This window comes from Lepisosteus platostomus, chromosome 7 (assembly GCF_059453375.1).
Source record: "Lepisosteus platostomus isolate fLepPlt1 chromosome 7, fLepPlt1.hap1, whole genome shotgun sequence".
NCBI classification, from domain to species: Eukaryota; Metazoa; Chordata; class Actinopteri; order Semionotiformes; family Lepisosteidae; genus Lepisosteus; species Lepisosteus platostomus.
In genome coordinates, this window is record NC_142617.1 from 8429338 (window position 1) to 8457243 (window position 27906).

The 27906-nt window shown below is 38.0% G+C and overlaps 2 protein-coding genes and 1 long non-coding RNA gene across 11 annotated transcripts in view; 2 read left to right on the top strand and 1 right to left on the bottom strand.

Annotated features, from left to right (window-relative positions):
• yap1 (Yes1 associated transcriptional regulator) overlaps positions 1-7767 on the top strand; it is a 43026-nt gene extending 35259 nt beyond the window's left edge. For all 5 annotated transcript variants that reach the window (XM_088639048.1, XM_088639049.1, XM_088639047.1 and 2 more), the window contains 3 exons: positions 1336-1469; positions 3961-4073; positions 4649-7767. In XM_088639048.1, coding sequence (XP_088495174.1) covers positions 1336-1469; positions 3961-4073; positions 4649-4887 — 486 coding nt within the window. In that variant the 3' untranslated portion in view covers positions 4888-7767. The remainder of the gene's footprint in view (positions 1-1335; positions 1470-3960; positions 4074-4648) is intronic.
• Positions 3310-26774, bottom strand: LOC148658070 (uncharacterized). The gene is made up of 2 exons (XR_015940026.1): positions 26563-26774; positions 3310-4163 (listed from the first exon to the last, which is right to left on the bottom strand). It is a non-coding gene; the product is annotated as an uncharacterized LOC148658070 (long non-coding RNA).
• On the top strand, positions 12348-21607 carry birc2 (baculoviral IAP repeat containing 2). 5 transcript variants are annotated; one of them, XM_088639039.1, is made up of 10 exons: positions 12352-12870; positions 13105-13202; positions 14353-16151; positions 16513-16612; positions 16724-16802; positions 16882-16927; positions 18230-18472; positions 20472-20726; positions 21100-21141; positions 21359-21607. In XM_088639039.1, the coding sequence occupies exons 3-10, from the start codon at positions 15266-15268 to the stop codon at positions 21550-21552; spliced, it is 1845 nt and encodes a 614-aa protein (XP_088495165.1). In that variant the 5' UTR covers positions 12352-12870; positions 13105-13202; positions 14353-15265; the 3' UTR covers positions 21553-21607. The 5 variants fall into 5 exon arrangements, with proteins under 5 accessions (XP_088495170.1, XP_088495165.1, XP_088495166.1 ...); XM_088639040.1 differs by having other exon boundaries at positions 14356-16151; XM_088639044.1 differs by lacking the exon at positions 18230-18472 and having other exon boundaries at positions 12348-12870.
• Positions 26775-27906: the final 1132 nt, after the last annotated feature.

Below are 27906 nucleotides of genomic sequence, written 5' to 3' on the forward strand. Positions count from 1 at the left end.
CAGAGAGCAGAGATCTGTGCTCATAGAGGGAGTTTTCTGATGAGTTTTTACCTTTCTTTGTAATTCCTTCCCTTCTCTGAAATGCCACAGTACAGGGCTAAGCAAACATTTTTAACAGCTGAGTATGCTGCAGTAGAACTTATAGAGACTATCTGAAGGTAGCTCTTGTGTTACAAAATCATCCTGATGTTTATTACTAAATGATAAACATAAGGCTGGGCTGCAACAAGCTTTATTTATTAACAGTGTTAGTCTGCTGACTCATTAATAAACTCAGTAATTTGTACCAAAAGAATAAACTTTACACAGTAGGGTTTCCGAAAAAAGCAAAGTCAGACTATTATGTCACAAATCCTGGCAGTCTGCTAAAAGTGAAATAAGACTTTTAACAGTTCATATCTTCACAGCCAAAGCAACTGACTTTTTTCCCCCCCAAACAGCCAATAGGAGCAGTGTGTTCTAGACTGGAACATTGTGTCCATTAGCCGCAACCTCAACCAGTGAACATTTTCGTAAACCACAGGGTTGTTTGGGTTCAGTATTACGTGCCTGATAAAAACATCATAATCCGTTTTTGGAAAGCGGAAAAAAATATGTTTAAGAGGCTAAGCAATTTTGGGAGCCAATTTCTTCTTATGAGGGATTTTGGTTTGTTTAGATAGAAGGCCTGTCAGCCCTGAATACAAGCTGGAGAAGAAGAGGCTGCTGTGTGATCCCAAAGCCAATTATTTCTGCTTCCTTCTCAGACCCCTTGGAAAAGCAAGGACAAATAAAGGAGGGAACAAAAAAGCACCAAGTTTGTGTCTGTATTGGCCTCAGCACAGACTGAACACATATCCTGAGATCTGCATGTTTAAATATTTTTCCAGATGAATGCAGAGGTTTTGGAATTAGTCTGGCTTTTCCCTCCTGTGGCTCTCAAAAATAATTAAAGGTATATCCATCAATTGTGCAGGAGGGCCGTGTCTGTAACCTGTTACACCCTAGCACCATAAAGAGTTTTTTTTTAAACTAGATCCACTTTGTAGGACAAGGAAACTCATAGGAGCTAATCTGGCTTGCGAAACTATGCAAATTGAAATATCTTAAAGTGTCTATTTCTAAATTTTAGGTAAAACTTTGCATTACTTAATCTTCGTTACTTAATTGTTTAGAACAAAAAAAAAAGTTCTGTATCTTTTTTTCTGACTTCAATGGACTTGGATTACCTTGATGGTTCCAGTCAGTTGAGGATTAAGAGCTGTGTTGATCATTACAGCTCATCTTTGTGTCATTTCACTTCAATCATGTAAAGGTTCCTGAGACTCTGTACAGACAATGTATGTATCATTCCAGGAACTGGCACTGCGGAATCAGCTTCCCACAAGTATGGAGCAAGATGGAGGCACCCAGAATGTGGTTTCCTCCCCTGGCATGGCCCAGGATGTGAGAACGATGACCACCAACAGCTCAGATCCATTCCTCAACAGGTGAGTGGAGCTTGAAGGCCCTTTGTCATTCTGTCCATTGGGAAGCCTTTGGGTTCTACAGTGTGTGGAAGAAAGGTATTATACGTGATTAGCTGTCTCTCTGTGAGCCTTTCAGACGAGGCATCCAGCTCAGTTAGGCTGATACTATTGAGCTAAATCCCTTTTTGTCCTGTGGTTTGTAGCTTCTCAGTTTGTTGGTTCTGTGTTGATTAGCAGGAGGAAGCATTTAAGAGAGGGACTGAAAGGCGTTCACAAGGAAAGGCGAGGGCTGCACACAGCTGTTACACAGCTGGAATCTCTGCTCTTGGGGTGGGGTGGGGGTTGTTGATTCATGTTTTAAAGAAAGTGAAATCATGCTTAAGAAATGAAATGCAAGCAGTAGGGATGGAGTGTGTGTGGGGGGGTGCTGCGTTTAACTTTACTCTTCACAGGAACTGCTGTATGAAAAATCTGGTTCAGTTGTAATTCGATGATTTAAACTGTTCACAGTTCACAAATGTGAAGACTGTGCTTTAGTCTTTCCAGGGAGAACAATTATGTTGAGAAAAGGTTTCTGATAACTGAGAACCATTTCGGCAGAAACCCTCATCAGAGTTTTTTTTTTACTCTGTGAGGAAATAGGAGTGTAGGTCCAAGAAACATTAAAAACCCTGTTGTCTAGTGAGATGGCAGTAAACACATGGCAATGACTCAGTAAAGGGTTTTTCTAATGAGATCTGCAGAACCAACCCCCTCTTGTGAGACTTCCAGGGTATGATATACTGGTATTACTTGGAAGAGAGTAATATTACTAGGGTGAATCATTTTACTGATGACAATGCGCTGTAGGACTAAACAGGAGGTCTTTTCTATTTAGTTATTCCTAATTATGAAGTTAATGGAAGGAAAAACTGATAATTGTTTTAACATTCTTAAATTAATAGACGCTTAGTTAAAGTAATCAAACTGATTTGTATTTTTAATATACTGCAGAACACATTATTATGGTTTAAAATGTGCAGCAAGGGTCTAGTTTAGCTTTTCAGAAAAGAACATGGTAGTTTAACTCTTGACAGATTCAATAGTTTCACCTTTACAGATTCATCCCCCAAACAATGTACAAGACAGAAGCGCTGTCTTATACAAATACTGAACATAGTGTTTTGTTTTTTCAGTCCTGCAGTATTTATAAGTATGCATTACTAAATAACTGCTTTTCTTTTAAGAGGTTTGTTCTTTTTTTATATAGTGGAAAGTGTGTTATTGTGCTGTTAGGCCTGTGGGTGGTGAAATGCAGAGTCTGAAGCTCAGACTGCTTTTCCAGACTACTAGCTGATGTGGATAAGTAGGGCTGAATAGTGAACGGACTGTGAGAACATGTGGCACGCACAGCAGACACTGCAGTCTACAGCCCCTGGATCTGACAATGGGCTTATTCATAGCCAGCACTGCCACATTCTGCCTCCATATTTTACTTTCTGCTAATTAGTACAGGCCGCAGGAGTGCCACCTAAATACTCCTTTCTTTCCCTCTTGTTTATTCCACCAACGGAAAATAAAGGGGTTCTATTCTTAGAGGCAGGCTATTCTGAGATTCCCACTGGGGATGGTTTCCAGCACTAGAATGGCGCTGCGTTTGGCGCCAAAGTGTAACGTAAACGAATCGGTAAAACTGGATATATGCAAAACCCTTAGATGGGAATTCGAGGACGAGAGGAATTAGCTGGCCAACTATATAGAAAGACTTCAAGTTAGAGACTGGGCATTGTATCCTTCAATTGATTGTTTTTTTATTTATTTTGGATATGGAGCATTGGATTCTTGTGATTTCTGGCTCAAATCTAATGGAAAAGATCTTACCTTATATTTTAATGCATTTTAGTTTTTTCTTTGGGAAGAGGAAGATCAAAATGCCAAAAAGTAATTATATTACTTTTCTGTTCATAGAATTTAGTATGTCAAAGAAATGCAAAGGTACTGTATCTACCACAAGTCAATAAAACAAATATTTGCTAATATCATAATATAATAAATCATAAGTCCTATGTCTTAATCCTGTGACCACCTTAAACCATCTCCTTGTGTTTCATATGCCCCTACGTCTAACTTCCCCCATGATTCAATGATTTGGAATTGGTGTGACCTAAAAATAGAAAAGTAGCTCTGATGAGCCCGAGACATTTGCATTGATCAGAACAGATCTCATTAATTAGATGAATGTCTTCATTTTGTATCTTTCACAGGAACTGGCAATGCAATTAGCATTCGGTATCATTCTGGCTACCTTAGGCCAAGTGATTTTGAGCAGGTCAAATAACGAGGGCAGCACCAGAAAGAGTCAATGGCTAGTGGACCTGTTGGGTTCACGAGCTGCCCACATTTGTTATTGCTGGTATTTGGGCTTTTTAATAGGCAGCTGCAGAGAAGTGAGTGTGCCACTGTGCCATTCCATGTGACTTGCCAGTGTCTGGGTGAAACTGAGCCTTTTTCTGTTATCTTGTTTTTTCACCAGTGGCACCTACCACTCAAGAGACGAGAGCACAGACAGTGGTTTGAGCATGAGCAGCTACAGCGTGCCCCGCACTCCAGACGATTTCCTCAACAGTGTAGATGAAATGGACACAGGTGGGTTTCTCCATTTGCAGCCTTGAGGAGGAGTCCTCTGGGAGGAGAAGAGGACTGGAGTGAGGAGCACCTGTGGAATTGAAATGGACGCTGTGGGGAACAGGGGAGAAGACAGAATTACTGATGATGTTGTAATGACAGCTCCAGAAACTTTTATGACATGATAATACTTCTGGTATGCTCAATGCCCCTTTTCAAAGATTTAAGCTTATTTCTGACAATTTATATTTAAATAAACGAACAAACCTTGATGAATGTCTGAAAAAGGGTGTAGGTTTTCTGCACAACTGTGCCAACTAGCATGTGACGAGTTTAGAAGTGGAGACACAGTGACACTTGAGGAGGATAGTTGTAATAGAGGACAGCAACACAAAAAGTGCCACACACATGGTTTTAAGCAAATGCCCCATCTTGACTTCTAGCCCAAGTTTCGAAGAATCGTATTTTGTTTGTGAGCACATGCGGTATATCCGTTTGATCATTTCGAACTGCTGAATGGATTTGTGAATGCTAAAATTGATGAGCGTCTCTTCCCCTATTCCAACTCACTCCTTAAATTGTTATTCCTCCTCCAGGTGACTCCCTGGGTCCTAGCTCCATGGCAACACAGCCCAGCCGCTTCCCTGACTATCTGGACACAATTCCCGGCACCAATGTGGACCTGGGCACACTGGAGGGTGACAGCATGGCCGTGGAGGGCGAGGAGCTCATGCCCAGCCTGCAGGAGGCCCTCAGCTCTGACATACTCAATGACATGGAGTCTGTGCTGGCAGCTACCAAGATTGACAAGGAGAGTTTTCTCACGTGGTTATAGAGCGAGGACCGGGATTTGTCCCTGTCCTCATGTACTGGACTGTGTGGGTGTCCTTGCAAGACTGCTGCCACGTAAAATCTGTGAAGGATGTGAAGATGCTTTTCTTTTTTTTTTTCAAGACATTTCAGCTACTTTTCAGGACTTTACTGAAAGGACAAACAAAGCAATATGTGGCAGCAGTATTCTTTTTTTTAATATAACTTTCCTCACTGTTTTTTTTTCTCGTCCTCAAGGCTGGCCCATGAATTGACGGTTTTTTTTAAGGGTCCCCAGAAGCCTTTATTTTTGTCACCTTCAGTTTCTTCTCTGGTTCAAGTATTGCTCCCCACCCTAAATTTCTTTCAGAGCAGTGCTGGGCCTGTGTCAGAGTGAACATTTGTCCGTTGTCCTTAGATACGCTGCATCCATCGTTAATCTCCCATAACCTCTATAGCCTCACTTCTTGCACCACAGTGCAAAGTTGTGCAGTCATTGTCTTGGGACTGCTGTGTCTTCAGATGTCTTTTTTTCAGTTTTGGTATTTTATCTGTGAGCTTGAGAAACCAAAAATGATGTATCTGAAAAGCTACAAAGGAACTCTCATCAGTACTGATTTGGAGTCAATACAGAGGGCCTAGCTTTATTTACAAAGCTCACTGCCTTGGGGTGGGGAGGTTCTGTTGGGGGGCTTAGTATTTTTGGATGCTGCTGCTTGGCTGTGCCAGCAATTTTAAGTGTATCCTTGTCAATCAAGTGCCTTCAATTGTATTTTGTGAGAAAAGAAAAACACTATATTACTATTTTGCAACTTAAATCAATATATAGAGTAAAATGTATTGAGAAGATCAGCCACAAACTTTCTTCTGCATTGAAATCAATAATCAAAATATATTTCTGTTTAAAGGTAATGGTTTTATGAAAAATCTATATTATAATGGGGATTAGGTTTTTTTTGTAATGAACCCTAGTGTCTTTATTTTACATAGTCTTATTTAAGTCTGATCTGTCATTCAGTTTTTTATTTTATTTTTCTTTGATAGGCTGTTAGATTAACATATATAATAGCTAAGATAGTCTTGTTTTAGTCTTTTATTGTTTTTTAAAAGCATTGAAAGATAAATAAAATTTTAAGTCTTGGGCTACTTTTCAGCACATCACTCAGCTGTGGAGTAACTCCCAGAGATTGAAGTTGATGTTTCACTCCACTTTTCTTAAATGGATATTGTGCACCAACTGGCCAGGTTTATGATTTGTTCCTGACATACTTTGTCAAGTGATGTAATTGTCAGGTTTCATTGTGTGACCCACAGCATTGTTTTTCTTATTTATTTTTTTATACATGCATACATTTTTCAGGCTTTTAGCTTGTATTGTGAAAATTTACACTTTTAAATGGCTAGAGCATTAGAAAAACATGCCACTGACACTCATTGGTGGTTTAAAAAAATGAAAATTGCAGGCACTATTTCATGCCTTCAATCTATAAACGAGGGATGGTGAGAGACACTTCACACTACTAAAATGTACTATAGATGGATTGACTGTTATTGTGTGGTTTGTGATACTTGGCAAAGTATACATTCTGACCAGTTCTTGGAAACACTTGTCCAGTGTTGTGCTGAAACTTAAGCCACTCGCAGAAGATGGTAATGAAATGTGTAGGATGGTTAAGTGTCCAGGTAGAAAAGGTTATCAGTGTAGAGTAGCAGTTAGTTGGAGTTTGACGGTGATAATGACTTTATTAAAATGTTGTTTTAGCCAGTAGGTATAAAAAGAGCAACAGTATATTCAGGAATTTTTGTCACGGCTTCCAAAGAGTATTTTCTTTTCTTTATGAGCAACAGCAACAAAAATAATTGTGTAATCAACCTCTTTTTTGTATAAGCTAAATGATGTAGGGTTTTTTGTCCAGTGTAGGTGCTTTTGTAGGAATAGTGGTGGATAGGAGGTGTTAAGTATTTAACCCTGTGAGCTCAGAATGTGGGGTTTGGAGGCAGTAAGTAGGCGATTCAGATGAAATATTTTCGTGTGTCTGTCGTTTACATGGTTTTTGATCAAGAAAACACTACAGTGACTGTAAAATGACACTAATTGGAAAAAGAAACACAGCTTCCTGTTAATGCTACATATTACTAGTCTGATGTTTACATAATCATAAAACACTAATAAGGTCATAGAACCTATATCAAAACATACTGAGGGCAAAGTCTGTCCCTTTCTATATAGACCTTTTCCTGTGCAATTTGCTTTCTTTTTCTGTTAAAGAAACAAAACAAAAGAAACCTTGTCCAATTTTTTTTCACCTATCCACCATACCAAAATGGTAGCTAAGGACTCTGATCATAGTCAGTGACTTTTCTTACAAGATTTGAGAAAGTATCCAGTGTTACAATGGAAGTCTGAGTGACAGTTTTGTGTTTGTATTAGCATTAAGATTTTGATTTTTTTTAAAAGGGGGTTTTAAAGATAGTATTGGTGGCGGTAAAGGAAAAAAACCTGTCAGTGTTGGAGTTGAACAATGCAACTAAAAACGATTTCTGAACAATTGGTTGTACAGTGCTGCCTTTGCACATATCTACAGTACTTTTACTAAATGGTATTTTTGGTCACTTAAGCATGATTTTATGCGTAGTAGTGTGTAATTGCCAGCATATGTAATAACTGTTGATCTGTCGTGTATGTAGAGGGTTGTACTAATCACACATTTTAAAAATTTGGTATTTAGGAATGCCTAAATGCACATGAATTGAAATTATACTCAATAACGAAAATCTGTTGATTTTTTTTAATAGATGTACGTGCATGTATGTTAGAAGTATAAATTGTTACGTTATCTCTTTATATAATAATACTTTTTAAATTGGCCTCTTTATGTGGAATAAAATATATACTTTGTGGTAATGATTCTTGCTATTTACATGTATTCCTTTTCATGGTTATATTACTAGAACAAAATACAATGAGAGAGCAGAGTTTAAAAGGTCATTTCTTTGAGCTAATGCTAATTCACTCTGCTTTTGTTAATCAGAGGCTTCTGTGATTCTTCTGCTACTGTGTTTTTGTACTCTTGAGTACTAAAACAAATGCAATCCCATATGCAAGATAAATATTGTGCATCTCTTGCAAGGCCCATTTGTGTTGCTAGTATTAGTTATTCAGAAGCAAATTTTTTTTCTGTCCTTTCCTTTGAATCCTGTATTTTGAGTCAGTCACAGTGTTTTCTGTCAGTATTTAGTAGTTCTACTGAAGTCTAGTGATGGATGGAAGGCCCATGTCTGTCTTCGTGCAGCATTGCTGACAACTTTCACTGAGACTTGGCATTGTAAATAGTGCAAGAAAGGTAAAAAGGGTGAAGTGAACCAATGTGCCTCTTTTATAAGTGTACACATCCAATCTAGCCAACACATCCTGAACTATCCCATAGTTTCGTACTGAAGCAAGTTTAACAGTAGTATGTTCAAATGTATGAATTTCAAGGTTACAAATAAAAAGGAGTTCATTCACTATCTTGCTCATTCAGTTGCTAGTACCTACATTATTTGAGGATCTCATCCAGCCAGTTCTTGAAAGAAGCTGGAATATCGGCTTTGACAACATTTCTGTATACCTGTTAATGCCTTTGAGCCTCTTGCTTTCTGTTTTAAATGACTTCCCCTTAGTTTCACCTCATGTCCTCTGATTTGTTTTGTTTTTTTTTTTATTCTAAAGAAGTCAGATGGGTTGATGGTGCTCTGTATCAGATTTTCTGTGTTCAAGAGTAAATTTGTTCATCCGGGGGTTTATGTTGTCACTTTTTCTGATGGCCATTATAGATTCATTGTGAAGGGCACAGCTAACTGAAGCCTGATCCAGAAACACAGGGCACGGGGTGGGAATACCCTAGGTGGGGGACACCTGTATATTCCAATGCAAGCAAAACACAACCACACTGACAAATTAGTGGTATCATTTAACCTAGCCAGCGCCTCTTTGTCTTTTGCAAGGTTGGCAAAACCCCAGGCAAACATGTTGCAGTCTGCACTTGTCTGCAAGTGGAATGACATCTGGCTGGTGTCAGCCCAATCTTGAATTTTATTCTTCTTGACTTTCCTTTGCAGCGTTTAGTTATCTTATGCTGGCATCCTCTTCTAACTTCACAAATTCATACTCTATGCCAGAACCTAGATCACTGGCATAAATAAGGAAGTGCAGCGGTCATAATGAATCCTGTGGTGCTCTACTGATCTCTTGAATCAACGGATGTACAGTACACTAACTTGAATGGCTCTTGCATGTAAATTATGGAGTATGCAATAATGGTGACTTTTTCTGAAAATTTATTAAATAAATTTCATACGCTGTGATCATTGCTGCTGTTGCTTGTTCAAAGAGCTATCTACTCTTGCCATTTTGAGCTGCTGTTGACTGTCCTCTCTAATCTTTCCCCATTCGGATCACCCTCTAGTTAAGAGAGAGATAATGTCTATAACTTAAAATGTATATAATCATTTACCTACATCTGCTGCTTTCGGTTTTGTCAGCCTTTGAAGGCCAAGTGCTACTTTATGCATCTTCATAAATACTGTGTTTTTCGTTCATACCTGTCTAGACAAGGTAACCTTAATCTTTGCTACAGCACCTTGGACAAGAATTGGTGTAAAGGACCAGGAACCTTCCGATATTTTAGCAATACAGCCACTGGCAAGACCATGTAGAGTTGAAAATGGCATGGTTTTCACTGATGCACTGCCAACAAAAAGACTGTATTTGAATGCACACGTTACTGGGTTAATTAAAAAGTAGAAAATCTCTCCAATTGATTCCAGGGTGAATTACAAGTTTTAAACTTATGGCTTCTAAAAATCCTTGTGAATTTAGATATGGGGTCTAACATTGCTAATATCAGTACCTAGGTACTGTTAATTGATAAGAAATGTATACATGCCATTAATGTGTTGTTTGTGTGTGGGCCCCACCTGGTGGCTATATAGTTACTCACCTTCTGAATTTTGCCCTTTGAGATGATAGTGATTTAGAGATTGAGAAAGTTATGGAAAACATTTTTAATGCATGTTTGAACTGAAGATAAGGCTCCTTACGAAGGTGGATTTAAAGAGGTTCCAGGAAGTTTGTTTTTGGTTAAATAACATTCTTTCCCATCTTCCCAAACTAGTTTTATTTTCATCTCAATTACACCAAGAAGGGTATGTAGGGTAATTCTGAATACAGCAGTCAGGCCTAACCTGAAAAACTACAGCCCTGTTGGTGTATTATGTTATTGTTAATGGTACGGTTAAATAGTTTTTTTTAATCTTCCTTTACGTGTCATGAATAACGCCCTAAATTCAAATCCTTGACAGCGTTCTGGATGAAAAAGATTGTCGTGAAATGAGTTCAAAAGTGTGCAAGCTTCTCATAAACGTTAGTGACCACTAGATGGGGGCATAATCTCTCCACAGACTAGCATGCTTTAAAGCAGATTCTAAGCCTTTGGAACAATGTTTCAGTTAACACAAAAATACAGTGTGTGGGCTAATAAATTAATAATAATAATAATTGCTTACACTTATATAGCGCTTTTCTGGACACTCCACTCAAAGACTCCCCTCCACCACCACCAATGTGCAGCCCCACCTGGATGATGCGACGGCAGCCTTAGTGCGCCAGAACGCTCACCACACACCAGCTCTCAGTGGGAAGGAGAGCAGTAATGTAGCCAATTCATAGATGGGGATTATTAGGAGGCCATGATTGGTAAGGGCCAATGGGAAATTTGGCCAGGACGCCGGGGTTACACCCCTACTCTTTTCGAGAAACGCCCTGGGATTTTTAATAACCACAGAGTCAGGACCTCGGTTTTACGTCTCATCCGAAGGACGGCGCCTGTTTACAGTATAGTGTCCCCGTCACTATACTGGGGCAGCAGGACCCACACAGACCGCAGGGTGAGCGCCCCCTGCTGACCCCACTAACACCTCTCCCAGCAGCAACCTTCATTTTTTTCCCAGGTCTCCCATCCAGGTACTGACCAGGCTCACACCTGTTTAACTTCAGTGGGTTGCCACTTGTGAGTTGCAGGGTGATATGGCTGCTAATTTTAACAGTTTTGTTACTTTCCACGTACAGTCAAACTCCTAAACGAAACTCCGTATTTAAATTGCAGCGTGGATTGTTACAGATTATCTTGTCAAAATTTCTATCAAAGTCACTTGTCTCACTCCATAATAATATTGCTGCTTGAGTGGATATTTGTTATTGTGAGATTCAGAGCCTGCATAAACTGCTTCTGTGTAGCCAACAGCACGGATTGGGATTACGTAGCGAACAGACCCATGTTGTAAAAAATCCAACAATATGGCGACCGAAGTAAATGCAATTTTCATGAAAGGTGTAACCGTTTTTATTTATTGTGACTGGATGAGACCTTGTTTATGAGACATTGCTAACTGCAATTTTGTTTCTTTGATTTTTAACACAAATACAAACCAGTGAGTAAAATATCGAATGACGGGAGAAGGAATATTAAGAAGGTGAATTTTACGTTACTATTAATTAATAGCTGGGAAAGAACGAACTACCTGTCCTGTGAAAAATCCCTTGGGTCGCTTTTAAAATTCAGTTTAATTTAACTTTCTCCTATTGCTTACAATTCGGCACTGTTGTTTCACATTACTTTAAGCGATATAACAGACCAATACTTAATCTGAGATATTTTTTTATTCTGCCTTTTTATGGTGCCTAAATCCAGCCTTTCCTTGCCCGGTATCACGCCTCTGCCGCCCATGTAGAAATATCTTTTAACCAGTTTGTAATTTAGAGTTTTTATTTGCTCTGTAAAACAGCCTTCGAAGCTGTATTATTCTTAGTTATTGATGTGTTAGTAGTAAGAAATTAGATTGCTCATAAATCACTTATTCCACATAAACACAGCGTAATTGCCCTCTGAAAATGCTTTTTCTTGTTCATTTTGGAGACCTTGATCGAAGCTGATTTTAGATGTCAGAAAGGATTTATTTTCTCTGTGTATTTCTGTGTGCGCATTTCCTACATTGCTTTGTCACGATTTTAACTTTATATTGAGGCTCAGATTTCAACTATAAATCGTACACTAATTACTAGCAGTAAATACTGATGTTTTGCTCCCTCTTTCCACAGAAATCTATATGTATTGTAGCTGGGATGAACTATTTTTCGTACGTGTACCTACTGCGATTCGGACACGGCACGGTTAAAGATGGCGACAAATCAGGCACCCAGAGAGAGGGGCGTCTTTCCGCCTCCATAACTAAAATGCCAAATAGGATTGGCTTAAGCGACACACACAGTCGTGTAACTGACAGTTTGAGGTAGTTTATCGTGTAGATTTCGCTTTGTTGCCGATAGGTTAAGCTTTCGAAACTCAGCCCCAAAGTCATGTGACTGATTTTTTCCGCCCCGTTTCATTGGTTAAACGCAATGATCACAAGCGCCACCATGGTAACTGGGATGTGTAGTTTTTAATTCAGTCTGAATTGTAACCGGACGTACTGCCTTCATATTTGGCCAGGTCTTCAAAGAGAGGGTGCGCCAAAACTTCTCGGTACCCCCGTCCTGGAAGAATTTGCCCAGCGTAGTAGTAGTACAACAAACGCTTTGTCTGCAAACCGAACTGAACAACAGGTTTGACACAAGTCTACTGTTGATACATCGTCCGGTCGTTAAACGGAAGGGAAAATGTGAATAAAAGGGTGAACAGTGCGTTACTGCTTATAGAATACTACAAAGGTTTTTTATTTTTATTTAAATAGATAATAATGTAATAAGAAGGGTTTTAAACACCGGACTTAGACCACCCATTCAATAGGGAAGTCCCAGAAACAACGGAAATCCCCATCGACAAATTTAGGTCTACCGCACTTGCTTACGTGTCCCAACGTAGGAAGCACGAATTTTCCAGTAACCGAAGTGAATTTCAGCTGCAATTCTTCCTTCTTGTAAAGTTTACAGCCTGATCCTTCTGAATTAAACTCAACTACAGCAGAGCAAGTAAGTACTACATATTTCGCCTTTTAAAGGCGAAACCCCATCTTGTTTGTGGGGTGTTTTTTTTTAAACGCACTTTCTTATATGTCACATGCTATAGAAACATGGTAATATTTTATTTAGTAAATAAAGGAATTGAAATGATTGGACAGTTATATTAAAACACAATCGTTTTCTCTCGTCTGGGTGGCCATAAGTTTTAATGTACAGATAACTGCATTTCTTCTGCTTTCACAGAAGGAAGTGTATCGTTGTAGCAGATTGTACATGCATATTGCTGGTCCTTCAGATTGCCGCAGTGCTATTCTGAAGAGCCGCTTTCACTTCTTTGCAAGGTGAGTTTAAAAGAAAACAAAACCTAAAGTAAAAAAGCTTTTGCGCTATGACTACAACAGCTAGAAATAATGCTCCACCTACTTCCGGTAGCCATTTTTAAGTTTAGCTGCATATTTGTCTCTTCAACCTTGTTGCGCAGGAAGGATTGGCTTTGGGGTAAAGTGAATTTTACTCAATTAAAATTAATTGTTTTTTTCCTCTGTTAGGAAATAATATATATATATAGGCACCGAAACCTATATATATACACGTATGAATAAATTTAAAGGTTTGTTATAAACGGTTATAAATACGAAAACCCCGTTCTTCACATTACGCGTTTAAGAACACCAAACCAGAGATTTGGGGATTGTTGGTGTTGTGTAACTGAATTTATGTATATGCTACGGTTCCTATTTGCACGAAAAAACAAAACGAAACCTTGTTTCATTTCAGTTGTATTCATTCTCTAAATTCAGAGATTGATTACTGGTAGTTCTGTTAAAACTAATAATTATAAAACACTCAGGGAAAATTTGAGATGTAAGAATTTGTGTTTCACAAGCTTTTGGATTAGGTAATACATGTAGCTGGGCGTATAAATGACGAATTCCATGGCTTCTCCCTATGGGAGACTGTCAGGTTTAAAGTAACTAAGCTTCACGATTTTTTGTAAAATCATCAAGGTAATGATGGCATCCTTGATTTCATTTAACGTTTTACCTTTGTAACATAACTAAAAACCGTGTTTGACGATAAAATAAAACAATATTCGTGTAATGTGAAGCGTAAATAATGATTAAATACGGCAACAAAGGCTGTGTCGTTTTACACAGAGGTGTGTGATTGAGACTGTTCAGAATGGGTTTTCAAATGACATTTCTGAACGTAGAGTTAATATTATTTTACGGAAAACCGTGGGTCCATATACAGACGGTAAAGTAATTCATTTCAGTTGATAATTATGAACACATCGATGTTAAGGAATTGTTTTTGTTTTTCCTTTCCCCTTGTGAAAACAGTTGTTTTTCTTTATTTTTTTCATGACTTTTTACCTAGTAAACAGACTAAATGAGAGTTTAAAGCTTTTTTATACTTGTCTACAAGTGACAGTTTCCTAAATTGTTTGGGTGTAATGGTTTTTAACTAAGTTTTGCCTTTTCCTTTCAGCAGATTTTGGGAAGACTGAAATCAGAAGGACAATCGATTTTTCTTCACGGGAAGCCTTTTTGTTTTAAAAATAACTATAATTTTACAATTTCTCTATTTGAAAATAATTTCTATCATGGATACTTAAACACCATACTAAGGGATGTCCAATTCTGGGAGAGAGTTTTGAATCCATAAACCCAGGGAAAGATGTTATATCTGTTTGTTCACTAGTAGTTTTCATTTGTACTTAAATACATTGCTATGGTTGCAGCATATTTTGAAATAGTACCTAGTTTTGACATTGCATGTCAAAGTATGGTAATGAAATCAGAAAATAGGTTATTAAGTATGAGATGCAGAAATAGGAGAAAGATTAATAAAGCACAGGACAAACCAGGTTGACTAAGGAAGTCAGTCCTTTCATTTGCTTATTTTATGTTTGCAGGTTAGGCAACATGCTGTATTTGTGGTGAATTACTAGGTCTGCCACTTCTAAGAGGAATCAAAACCCGTATTTCTAAATTGATTTTAGTTTTGTTTTTCAGTAGTCATCTTGTGTGCTGTTTGCTTGATGGGTAAGGTGTAATGTTCTGCTTTGTCCACATTCCTGTAAGTCACATCATAAATCACAGAAAGAAAGGCCCATCTTTTATTTCCTTAAGTTCATATTATTCTTTGGAGGTAAAAGCAAAATACATTCAGAGAACTCTTGCTTTATAGAGCTTTTATTGTTGATAATTGTAGATTATCCATAAACAACAATTTTTGTTTTCTGTGGAATTCTTAGTCAGCTTGAGTATTTGTTCTGTGTAGTGCTTTTAGAGATGTCTTTTGACATTCATTCTTCTGTATTCTTTACTAGTCCCTGGGTTTTATCTTGATTCACAACTCTCTCCCTGGAAAAGGGCATCCCTTTTCAGCTCTCTTCAGAATGGAAATCTTAAAAAACAACACTTTCTTCAAGGGCTTGTGGCAAAGCAGTTCTCCAGCAGACATACACTATGACAACTCCTCTGAACTCTTTCGGATTTCTACCTATGCCAAATTCCCCCCCAACGCAGCTGTCCCAGAGAGGAGCCTGGCTCGCGCCGGCTTTTATTACACTGGTGTCGGGGACAGGGTGCAGTGCTTTCGCTGCAATGTGACGGCAGAGAACTGGCAGCTGGGTGAATGCCCCACCGAGAGGCACAGACGAATGTCTCCCACGTGCACCTTCATCCAGAGCGTACCATCCAGCGCCAGCCTCCTGTCTTCTTCGCACTCGGCCTTCTCCCCTCTTCAGACCCTGCAGACCTCCGCTTCCCCACCCCTGCTGCAGACGGAGGAGCAGGTGGGCTATTTTAGCCACAGCTTCAGCAGCCTGTCCTCCTCCAGCCCTCTGACCACCCGCAGCGTGGAAGACCTGTCTCACCAGCGGCTGCCCCTGTGCCATAAGCCTAGCATGCGGCACGAGCAGGACCGGCTGGAGACCTTCCAGAGCTGGCACCTGACCAACATCACCCCCTCGGAGCTGGCCAAGGCTGGATTTTACTACCTGGGCCCGGCCGACCGGGTGGCCTGCTTTACCTGTGGGGGTCAGCTGAGCAACTGGGAGCCCGGGGACAGGGCCCTGTCAGAACACCAGAGGCACTATCCCCATTGCCGTTTTGTGAGAGGCGACAGGACTGAAAACGTGCCCATCCCTTCCAATGCACCCCTCAATGTGTCCAACCCTCTAATGCAGCTGTGTGAGGAGAGGCTTCTTACCTTTGTTAACTGGCCTTCCAGGATTCCTGTGCGACCTGATCAGCTGGCAAAAGCTGGTTTTTACTACGTGGGTAAGCACCAAATAGACAGTGTGATTTACCTAAGCTTGTTTCTCATCTTGAGGGAACAAAAGCTTGAAACAAATGGTGTTTTATACATTATAAAGCAATCTAGTCATACATTCATTTATTAAAGAGGAGGTATGCCAGGGAATTTTATGGTATGTTTTCTTTGTTTTATGCAGCTCTTTATAGTTTTTTAAGACTTAGTTTTTAAAGTGAAAATGTACAGTTTGTGCATTGTTATGCCTTTATTACAATTTGATATTTAACTCTATGTAATCCGAAGGAGATTGAAGATTACTGTAAATGGAATGAATAAGTCTTCTGTAGATCTGAAATCTCTAAGAAGTGAAATGTATGCTTTGCCCAGGTCGAAATGATGACGTCAAGTGCTTCTGTTGTGATGGTGGCCTGAGATGTTGGGAATCGGGTGATGACCCATGGGTAGAACATGCTAAGTGGTTTCCAAGGTGAGATGTTTTGTTCTTAGAACACGTCTAATTCATGAATGTAACAATATCCACTGATTCTAAAAGAGAGCTAAGGTTTACATTCCCCATGTTGTCTTGTATTAATTCCAGGTGTGAGTACCTCTTGCAAGAAAAAGGCCAAGATTTTGTCCACCAGATTCAAGTTAGGTTTCCTCGTCTATATGAGCAGGTAAGCAACTATTTCAGATCAATATTAAAATTAATAATGTTGAGTTAGAAACTTAAGTTTTTATTTTTTTTCTTTCTAGCTGATCACAAATACTGGGGGCAATGCTCGGGAGTTTGAAACACCAGGTATGTGGTACATAAATCAAATGTAGAAGGAATATGGGCATTTGTTAAAAAAAATTAACTTACCAGATCAGTCATGATTTTGTTAAGGGGAAAGATAATGGAAAATTTCCAACTTAGAAAAAGTGATAGAAAAGAATGAATTAACAGTTCATATATAGGATGGTAATGACTACAAAACAGAAATTAATCTCCCCGCTTAAAAAAGTACCTAGTATGTTTTTCAGTTCACTCTCGGTACATTCTTTGAAAATAGTTTTAGGTTCGTACTGTCATTTGCAGATCCAGCAGTTTAAATAACAAAGCATGGTGTCCAATTAATGTGCATTGATCTAAAAAGTGATGGATACACTTTTCCAGAAGTAACGTACTGTCATATTTGCAGTAGTGTTAGGTAAGCTTCTCGTTTTCAATTGAGATGGTACTCAGAGCTTTCTGTACTTCAGTAACTTAGTTCAGTTTTTTCAAATTTCCTTGACTCATGTGAGCCAATGACTGCAGTCTATTGTTGTGTAAGGGATTTATATCTACATCTTCAGTGCTTAAAACCAGTGTAATTATATAGTTTGGTGTAAGTAGAAACCCATAAACAGCTGAAAATATTTTTAGCCCGTTTTAATTTTTGAGTTTTTTTTTATTCAGTCAGTGGTCCCAGGACATTTCTGAAACAGGTTATTTCAGTGTTCATTGAACTAAATTCACTTTCTTGTCAATAAAGAAGCTGTTTACTAAGAATTAACTGTTGACTAACATAAGCAAACTTATCTATCATAAATGGATAATATGTCAGTCACATACTTATTATACATGAGTAAAGTAAAACAACTATTTCCAGTTTTTTCATTTCCATCCTTGTTTTCTTTGTTCGTTTATGCACAAGGTTTGTTTCATTATCTGTGAAACCAGGTTTTGAAATAGACTTTGGGTTTCTCAAGAACTAATCTGTTTTTTTATAAAAATTTCTCTCAGCATTTCAATTTTGCAAGTTTAAAAGGTTACAGTATGCTCATCATGTGCTATCAATTTAGATGGGACATATGATTACAGCAGTCATCTTAGCTTGTCATGTGAGACTTTTAAGATGACATTTAACAGTTTAGTCTTAATAGAGCTTCAGCCAGTTTGATCTGGCACATTTCCTGGCAGAAAATGTCACCTATTCCACTCTGCAAGCCTGTTTAATATGTGAGGTTTCACTACGTTTTGTGAAGAACAACATTTGAAGTAAGTGTATTTGGAAAGTATGAGTGAGATCCGAGGGCTTTTGCTTGTCTCTTAACTAATGGAAACCTGTATCGTGATCAGTGGTCCATCTTGGTTTTGGAGAGGAGCGTTCTGAAGATGCTGTAATGATGAACACACCTGTGGTGAAGTCAGCCCTGGAGATGGGCTTTGAGCGCACACTTGTGAAACAAACAGTGCAAAGCAAAATCCTCACCAGCGGAGAAAACTACAAAACAGTGCAGGAGCTTGTGTCCGATCTACTAAATGCTGAGGATGAGAAAAGAGAAGAGGAGAAAGAGAGACTTGCCGAAGAATTGGCTTCAGGTATAAAGCACATGAAATAACTCCTCAGATGATGCCAGCTTCAGTCTTGGGTTGCTCATGATTTCACAAGTTAGCTGACCATAGTTCTAACATATACAGTTAATCTCAATGACTAATTTACCACAAAATAGATCACAAGTTTTTTCTTCTCCCATTAGGGGAACACTTCTACCTTGACAGCATTCCTGTAAAATATAAATAAGAAGATCTACGAATAAGATGGATCCATGAGCAGGAGGTCATGGCAGTGGAGTGATTTATTGCAGTGTAAATTGCAAATCATTTCAGGATTTATGGAGTGAATGCTAGCTCTCTTCTGTAACCAAAGAGAAAATAACATTTCCTTGCCCCCAGTAGCTTCAGTTCAACCCCCTGACAGTATATCTGTTTACCACTACAACAGTTTCTACTGCCTTAGACACTTTTTAGACAAGCAGATAGCCCCAAAATATTCTGGTGAAGTCCATATTTTAACGAAGCTTTTTTTTTTCTGCAGGAACTTTCAATTTTAAAAGCTTAATGTTTAAGAATGGTGAAGTGGTTTATCTGCTCTCTTTTATTAAAGTTTAATTTGAGCATATAAAACGTATTTAGATTTACCAGTAGTTCATTAAAATCGTTTTCCATCCCATTTTCTAAAAAAAAAAAATGGGTCTGTTTAAAAAAATGAAACTTTTAGAAACTTTGCTTTTTTTATCAGAGTTATCAGTCTAAATGACTTGTTCCTTATTCATACATAAAGCAGGGGTGGTTTTTCCTTGGGAAATAAATGAGTAAGCTGACAAAGCTGTGACTAAATAGGAAATTTATTTGGAGTTAGCTGAACTGTAGCCTAATTTTGAGTGTTCTCATTTCCTCCACATGAAGTGAATGTACTCTGGTAAACACCATGGAAATCCCCAGTGTGCTCTGTCTTTTGATAGGCTCTAACTTCCTGTATTTTATTTTCTTATGCTTTGGGTATCGGTTTATAGTCCTTGTCTGTGGAAACTTCACATAGTGGGAGATTTGTCTGATTACTATTTATAAAACTTAAGCTGATACTTTATAGAAACTTAAATTAATGGCTTCACATTTTATATCTAATTACTCATTAATTAATTGTAAATCCTGTCAAATAGAACTTCTTTTTAGATTCAGTATGTGTTTGTAGTTGAATCAGAATGGCTTCATAAGTTTCACTTTTTGGAGCTGCAGTCGGAACATAAATTTGTTGTATTTTTTTTTTAATTGACTGTAAATTCAGCTATTAAATGAAATATGACATATTGAATACAGCCAATAGCAAAACAAATATTCACAGTCCTTTAAGTCAGGGGCAGGCCAGGAGTTTAATTCAGATGGGCTGAAACATCCTTAAGTGGTAAGCTATGAAATGAAAATGCTGTCATGTTGAAGAGTAATGTTTTTACCTTGTGAAATCTTACAAATTTCCCCAACTCCTTCAATTAGAATGAATCCAGTGATTTATGTTTTAAACAAATCTGCAGAATTTGCCGATACATGACTTAACTTGCTTTCAGACTATAGTTTGGCTTTATACTAGGGTATTATTTTCTGAAGTATGATTGAAGAAAATGTTTTGAAGCATATACAGCACATCCTTTATGAAATATGCTCATTCCTATTTACACAATGCCTACACAAATGCATCAAAATCAAAGGGTGTATGTTCTCAATGCACTTTGCATTATGAAGTGACTAAATTCTTTTAAAATTTATGTTTTGTGCTTAAAATGGTTTCCAGTTTGTTTTCAGAACCATGAAATGGGTAGCAAGAATTAATTTCTGTTTGTCGCTCACATTGACTTTCTCTATTAATAAGCAAAAAAAAAATTCAAGAGGCACTTAAATACAGTATGGCTAGCCCTTTCAAGTCTTTTAGTTTGCCTAGGTTTAACAGTTCTCATTGATGATAAGTGCTAGGGTTAGCTGATATGAAGACTGATAGCCTTTGGAGCCTTCATGTGTTTATTTATATTAAAATTGTATTTTTCAGATGGCTTTACTTTTCTGAAGAAACATCGTGCTGCTCTGACACAGCGCTTGAAGAGTGTTCAGAGTTTGATGGATCACTTACTGGAGCAGTCTGTAGTACACAAAATAGAGTATGACACAATCCATAGCTGCACCTCTGTCAAACAGCAGACAAGCCAGCTTATTGACCTTGTGCTCTCAAAGGGGAATGCAGCAGCAGAAGTGTTCCGAAACTGGATCCAAAAGAATGATGTTTACTTATTAAGAGAATTAATGGGTAATGTTTTCTTTTCTTCATCCTAACGTACGGAAAAATGTTGCCAATGGTCTAAAATGTCTTGTTAAAGTTGGTTTAAGTCCATTTCAAGACCAGGGTTATAGGTCATTTGGAGCAACATGATACATACCAAAATAAAAAAAATCCCAACCCATATTCTCAGTCAAAAAGTGTTATAGGCTTTTGTACATTTTTGTTTTCCATCATTGCTTAACATAATTTTATTCTCTGAAAGTCACCCTTTTGAAAAGAAGACTTTTGAAACGTTTGAAATATGCTTACCAAAAATGTCCTTAAGCCATTACTAAAAGACTCCTAACATAAATTGTGCCTAACAAGTAAACTATTTTTATTGTTTTTTTCTTAATTTCAGCACAGTCAAATGAACCTTCTTCACCGAGTCCAGAACTTACAGGTATCTGTTGCACAATTTTTTACTATAAGATATAATTGAACATGCTGATTATAGTCATTTCTCTTTTTTTTACCTGCAAACACTGACTGAATATCACAGAATTTTTTAGATTTATGAAGAGATTTAGGCATAGATTTGGTTCCCATAAACTCTCAGGACTAGCACTTTGGAGTAAGTCTGTGTTAAAGGTGTGTCATCGTCTGTCATTTTTTTGTAGAATTGCCCATGGAGGAACAGCTAAGGAGACTTCAAGAGGAGCGCACGTGCAAAGTGTGCATGGACAAGGAAGTCAATATTGTGTTCATACCCTGTGGACACTTGGTTGTGTGCAAAGAATGTGCCCCTTCACTTCGCAAATGCCCCATTTGCAGAGGGCTTGTAAAAGGAACAGTTCGTACTTTTCTGTCTTAATGTACCGGTCCTAATATTTCACATCCATACATGATTAAACTCACAAATTGCTAAATTAGGTATTTATGTGCTGTCCTGTAGTAGGGCTGCTGAATTAGCTCATTTAAGATGTGTAGCTACAGTATTTGTGCAGTATAGATACAAAATTGCAACAAGCCTCTTAAACTGGTAATTTCACTATCTACATGAAAGCATAAATGAGTTTATAATACAGAGACATGGGGTGATTTAGCAAACAATAGTACAGCAGTAGACGCTATGCTTATTGTATGTTGGAGACTCGGTGTCAAAACAGCAAAGATATTTTGGAGCCGTTATTCTTCCTCCTGCATATCATGTGTACATGAGACAGGAGCATTTCATCTGCTCTGAGCATTTCCATCTAATGTTTTAGATAAGACTTTATTGATCCTGAAGGGAAATTGATTGTGTTACAGCAACCCAAGACAAGCAAAAAAAAAAACAGACATCAGGATAGACAAAAAATTAGAATACGTACGGTAGTACAAAATAAATATTAAATAAAAATAAATACAAAATGTACAATAAAGGGCTAACAGTCCTAACCTAGGGCAGCGTTATACACCCTGATAGCCGCCGGCAGGAAAGACCTGGGGAAACGTTCCCTTGTACTCCGTAGCTGGAGCAGTCAGTTGCTAAAAGTGCTCCGTTGCCTAATAACAGTCCCATGAAGCGGGTGAGGGCGTTGTTCATGATGGCTGTGAGCTTGGTCAGCATTCTCCTCTCGGCCACCACCACCTCCAGGGAGTCAAGTCTCAGCCCCAACACAGAGCCAGCCTTCTTGATGTATTTATTGAGACTATTTGCATCACTTGTCATGATGCTGCTGCCCCAGCACACAACAGCGTAGAAGATGGCCGCTGCCACCAATGATTCATAAAAAATGTGTAGCAGTGTTCCACACACACCAAAGGACCCGAGCCTCCTAAGAAAATAGTCGGCTCTGACCTTTCTTGTACAGGGCGTCAGTGTTACCAGACCACTCCAGCTTATCATCCAGGTGTACTCCTAAGTACTTGTAGGACTTTTGGATCAGCAATGCACTTTTTGGAATGTCACCGTCATCTATGGGAGCCCTTAAGCCTGAAGAGCTCGTCTAATGTAATTTGCAGTATGAGACAGAAATCATTCTGACAATATAAAAGTTTTCATAACTGATTTGACTTTTATCAGCATAATTTGTCTATCATTAATTACCTACCAACAGTATTGTGTTGCCTTTTTACCTGTTAAAGCATAGGGATTTGGAGAAATAGTTAATCCCTTGCACTTCTGTTTTATGTATTTGATATTTTTATTCAAAGGACACTGATTAAGAGAGAGAAGCTGCATGGCGCTACTGTTAGGCATGAAGCAATTTCCTCTTGCCATGTTTTAGTGAAACTCAAAAGGAAGATTTTGTAAAATGTCATCATAAAGCCTCTTGCGTTTTTGGCTACAGGTCCTTAAAATTCTTAGTTAAGTTTCAAAAAGTGATCCATCTCTTGCTTAATTGTAAAAAGGGAGATCTCTGTAGTTCTTACCTTAAATATTTTAAGATGTTTTTGAATCTCTTTAGGCCGGACACATAGATTTATGTTTTAAAATCCGAAAGGGAAAACAAATATGGAAGTTTTGGGAAAAGTGGTTGACAGAAATCCCCTGGCATTGGGAAACGAATCAAACAGCTCAGTCCTCTGTGCTGTTAAAGCATAAAAAAATAGGTGAATACCAGTATGGTTTCCATAACTGCTCAGTTCCTTTACCTACAATTTAGAAAACAGTGTGTGCCAGGAATCAGATACACTAATGTGCTTTTTTTTTACCTGGCATGCCAGAATGGCACACACATGAGTCTACTGTTAAAAGATTACACTGATTCATCTGATTTAGAGGTTGATTTGTTACCCATTTACTGTTACATACCAAATCACACCCATGTCCTCAACACTGCTAGAAGTACAGTAGTTACCTTTTTTAATACTAATGCAGAATGCTACATTTCTTTAAAAACAATTACATTTGTTAAAAACTGCATAGACCTTTTCTTAGTTCCTTCTGGTTTTGATCTATATGTTGTATTTTCATGTGGAATCTAATCATCTAGATTTCAAATCTTCAGCGGTCTCAAGGTAAGAATACATGATATTGGTCAAACACTTGGTGTCGGAAGTCCACAAAACATTTTGATTTCCAGGAATGAACCTATATTCCCTTGCTCTGTTGGAACAGATAACACCAAAGCAAAACTACAAATTTGAAAAGGGATTCTATATACAAATCATGTCTGTAGTAATTTCCTAAAAGTGTCATTGGGTGGTAAACTAGCTGATGTATCAGGGTTTTTTTGGGGGAGTGTAGCAGAATACTCAATTACAAAGCTGTTAACTGCTGCCCCCTGCTGCTGACATTTCTATGCACGATCATCCATTTCAGGGCCATAAGATCACACTTGTTGCTGTTTTTATTACTTAATTGGACTCCCGATTTAACCTTTTTAAGGAGCACAAAAATGTGAAGTTTTAATTTTAGTTAAGCAGTTGAGAGTCCATCTCGAATGAAAATCGGCAGAAACTAGGAGTGGGAACCAGAAATTAGAAAAAACAGTACTAGGAAGCCCTGTCTTGAGACAGATTTCCCCTGGGTACAAGTTGGCTTTTACAATGACTTGCCAGTAGCATATTTGTGTAATATTGTATGCGCAATACATAAAATCTGACCATGATGAATATTTTAGTGTAATACTAATATAAAAAGCAATTTATCGATATTTGTAAAGCATGAGTGGAGTTTGTGTTAACTGTGACATATAGCAGCCCTTCCTGTTCACTAGTCACTGTGAGGACTAATGTACTGCGATGTAGGAGCAAATACATACAGGTTGTGCAGTAGATATTTCACCACATAAATGCTCCAACATGATCTATTGTTTATTTTGTAAAGTCAATTGGAGGTTTTACAAGTTACCGTCTACATTTTAGTTTTATTGCGGTTTGAAATGCATTCATCAATGCTGATTCTTTCTAACCCTGAAATATAAAAATAGCGTTGTAATTCCCCTTTAAGCAATCCAGCTACAGTACTCGGTACTATAGTAAACAGGCGCCGTCCTTCGGATGAGATGTAAAACCGAGGTCCTGACTCTGGTCATTAAATATCTCAGGGCGTTTCTCGAAAAGAGTAGGGGGTGTAACCCCGGCGTCCTGGACAAATTTCCCATTGGCCCTTACCAATCATGGCCTCCTAATAATCCCCCTCTATGAATTGGCTACATTACTCTGCTCTCCTCCCCACTAATAGCTGATGTGTGGTGAGCGTTCTGGCGCACTATGGCTGCCGTCGCATCATCCAGGTGGATGCTGCACATTGGTGGTGGAGGGGAGTCCCCATTACCTGTAAAGCACTGAGTGGAGAGTCCAGAAAAGCGCTATATAAGTATAAGCAAGTATAAGTCTTGGGTACAACAACGGTGTTTAACACGGGTTAAACACCGGTGTTTAGCACTTCTTATTCCAAATTTACAACGATCACATTATTTTAAAATAACACCACACAGTGATAAGGTAATGTAAATACAAAATATACTATGAGAAATGTTAAAATGCATAAATGCATCTGATTTTCCTGTTTTTGAAAACTGAAGTGATCTGATGGAAATACAAACCATTGAAAATTTGTTTCCATTTGTAATGAGGTTTTTCTCATGATGCCCATTGTTACATAACACCTAAGCCTTCATCAGCATTTTTAGAGTACCAGTTAAACACCAGGTTAAAAGGTAAATTACAATTATTCTGGAACAGCTTTGTTTCTTGAGGGAGCATCAAACTTCAATTTTTGTCAATCTCAAATTTTGAGGTGTAAGATGGGAGATGTTTTTTTTGTATAGCTTCTCAAGTTGATTAAATCCAAAGCTATCCAGTCAAATAAGTTTGATATAATTAGATATTTTAGCTGTCCATGTCAATTTTTGATTCAGTATTTTAAAACATTGCAAACATTTTTTTCAAAACACACCATTCTGTTATGATGAATTTACAGTTTTGCACTTGCACTGTTTTCCCTGCAAACATATTGTATATTTTCATACTGACCGCAAAATGGCGCGCTTACATTTTGCACAGCACAGAACATGTCGGAGCATGTCTAATTCTCATACAGCTATATACAGTTTAACACAAATATGTTTTTTTCTCAATGTGTTCTAAGGTCCACTCAAACATTTGCAATTTATTAAACAAAAATCCTAAAGTATGAACAGGAATAATGCAGCATACAGCATTGCTACATGTAGGGTTACATTCTTATAGTATTAATAAAAAGAACTGCCTTTGCAGTGGATTAATTGTACTATAGTACAGATATTTGGGTATTATGTTAAGTATGCAGGGCTACATCTCAAAGCATATCTGAATGTCCAATTATTAAAATTAAGAGCCATGTTCCATAATAAACTAAAGCTGTGTCTCAAATAATGAAAACCTGATGGCAGCCTTTCAAATGTTAAAGTTAATACGTTAAAAGAAAAACGGGCCTTGCACACATTCAGCAATCGGCGTCTATTGCTTCACATTATAATCCTTCAAGACTTGTAAAGTTGGTGAACAAGTATTAAAGCAGTTGTGAATGTGGAAATACTCATCTACTTTATGACTAAATCACACGTGGCCTTTACACATTTATTTCTGCCGGTGGGACAGTAAAAAGGAAAGCACACTGGTTCGGGACATTGCATTTGTAGGTTTTGTATGGTCATCTTGTCCTGCAAGCAGTCTTCTACAGCTTAATATAAAACAAGATGGCTGTTTTGCTAGAGAGCGGTATAATTATTTTGCGATTATTTGCCACCAGCACGCGGAACACAATAGCTCACAACTACAGTATACACCACAGCTGTTAAAATAAACCAGATGTGAGTCACGTACTGTATGTAAACAAGGAAATTAGTTCACTATCCAAATTAGTCACTTACAAATACCTAGTAGTAATATTTGAAATCCAGCTTCTTACCGTGCAAAGCGTAGATTGAGTCACTATTCTGAGAGCTTCATGTTCTTCAGAGTACTTTTCCCGCAACCACAAAGATCTCAAAAGGAAACACGAGAGATAGATGCAGCAGAGAAAGAAAGTATATTCCGAGATCTTTCACATCCTGCTTCAGATGTGGGTCTTGCTCCACGTGGAACCTTCTAGATGCTCATGAAAATGGGAATGGAACGTTTCCGGGTCATAACATGCAGCCATTCAAAAGGGCGTAACATCTCAGACCACTGCCTCTACCAGTCATACAGCATACCATGGAAAGACAAATTGAAACTGTTTTACTCCTGTATACAAACTGGCTGACTCACATCAGACCAAAAGAAGGAAGTGCAGTTTTTAATAATAAATAATACATTTACAATCTAACGTAACTGCTGTGCACATAACATAAGTGAATACAGAAGCTACTACTGTTTACAATTACAGTATCGGTCTCCTCGTCGCATGCCTCTACCAATTATATATATATAGTGTTAAAATAAGAATCACTCTAAATCTGATGCATTCCAGTAAAAAAAAAACATTTTCAAGGTTGGCATTGTGGCTGGTTCTCATTATGTACTTCATATCTGGAAAACTGACTCACAGACTGGACTACAATGCTATTGACCAAAGGAAGCAGATAAACATTCCCTGAGGAAATGTTACTCTCAGTTGTAGACTGCAGGATTCAGAGAGACTGACAATATTATAGTGATACACAACTTTGATATTGTGTACCGATAGGGCAATTTAATTATGAATTAATATAATGAAGATTGGTTTATCTTAATTGCAGCCACTGAAAGACACTGACAGACTAAAAAAAAAAGAAACAATTCAGTAAAAAAGCTGGGCATATAATACTTTCTTGAGGAATATTAATAGTTATATTTACATGTGCACAAAATGTCCACAAATAACTAATAACTAAATACATTTTAATCATCCTTCACAAGCCAATTGAAAAAGGTTTATATATACTTAACTATTTTCCCAAATAATAAATTGGAAATGTGCAACACTGTAGGACTAGGTACTGCATAGACTTATTGTGAAGAATCTCATTGTCAAAGTCAACATTACAATCAAAGCTTGAACAAATAATTGACATTGAGGAGGAGGGAGACCATCACTCTCAGACAGTTGTATTTTAAGTCAAAGTGTATGTTGTGCTTCTTTTTTGAAATTGGTATGGGCTCTGGACTCATAACCATAAGGTTGAACTGGATGGTACTGCTGTTGTACCACCGAGTGAGATACTTCATTGATTTCAAGGAGGTTTTTAAAGAAGGCTTGAATAAAGTATGGTATTAATTTGGGTTCACAATT

Bases quoted from the DNA above. Each gene is read 5' to 3' on its own strand.
- birc2 (XM_088639039.1), top strand. From the start codon at position 15,266: ATGGAAATCTTAAAAAACAACACTTTCTTCAAGGGCTTGTGGCAAAGC. The intron at 16,152-16,512 runs GTAAGCACCAAA...TGCTTTGCCCAG, and splicing joins AGCTGGTTTTTACTACGTGG to GTCGAAATGATGACGTCAAG. The intron at 21,142-21,358 runs GTATCTGTTGCA...ATTTTTTTGTAG, and splicing joins ACCGAGTCCAGAACTTACAG to AATTGCCCATGGAGGAACAG.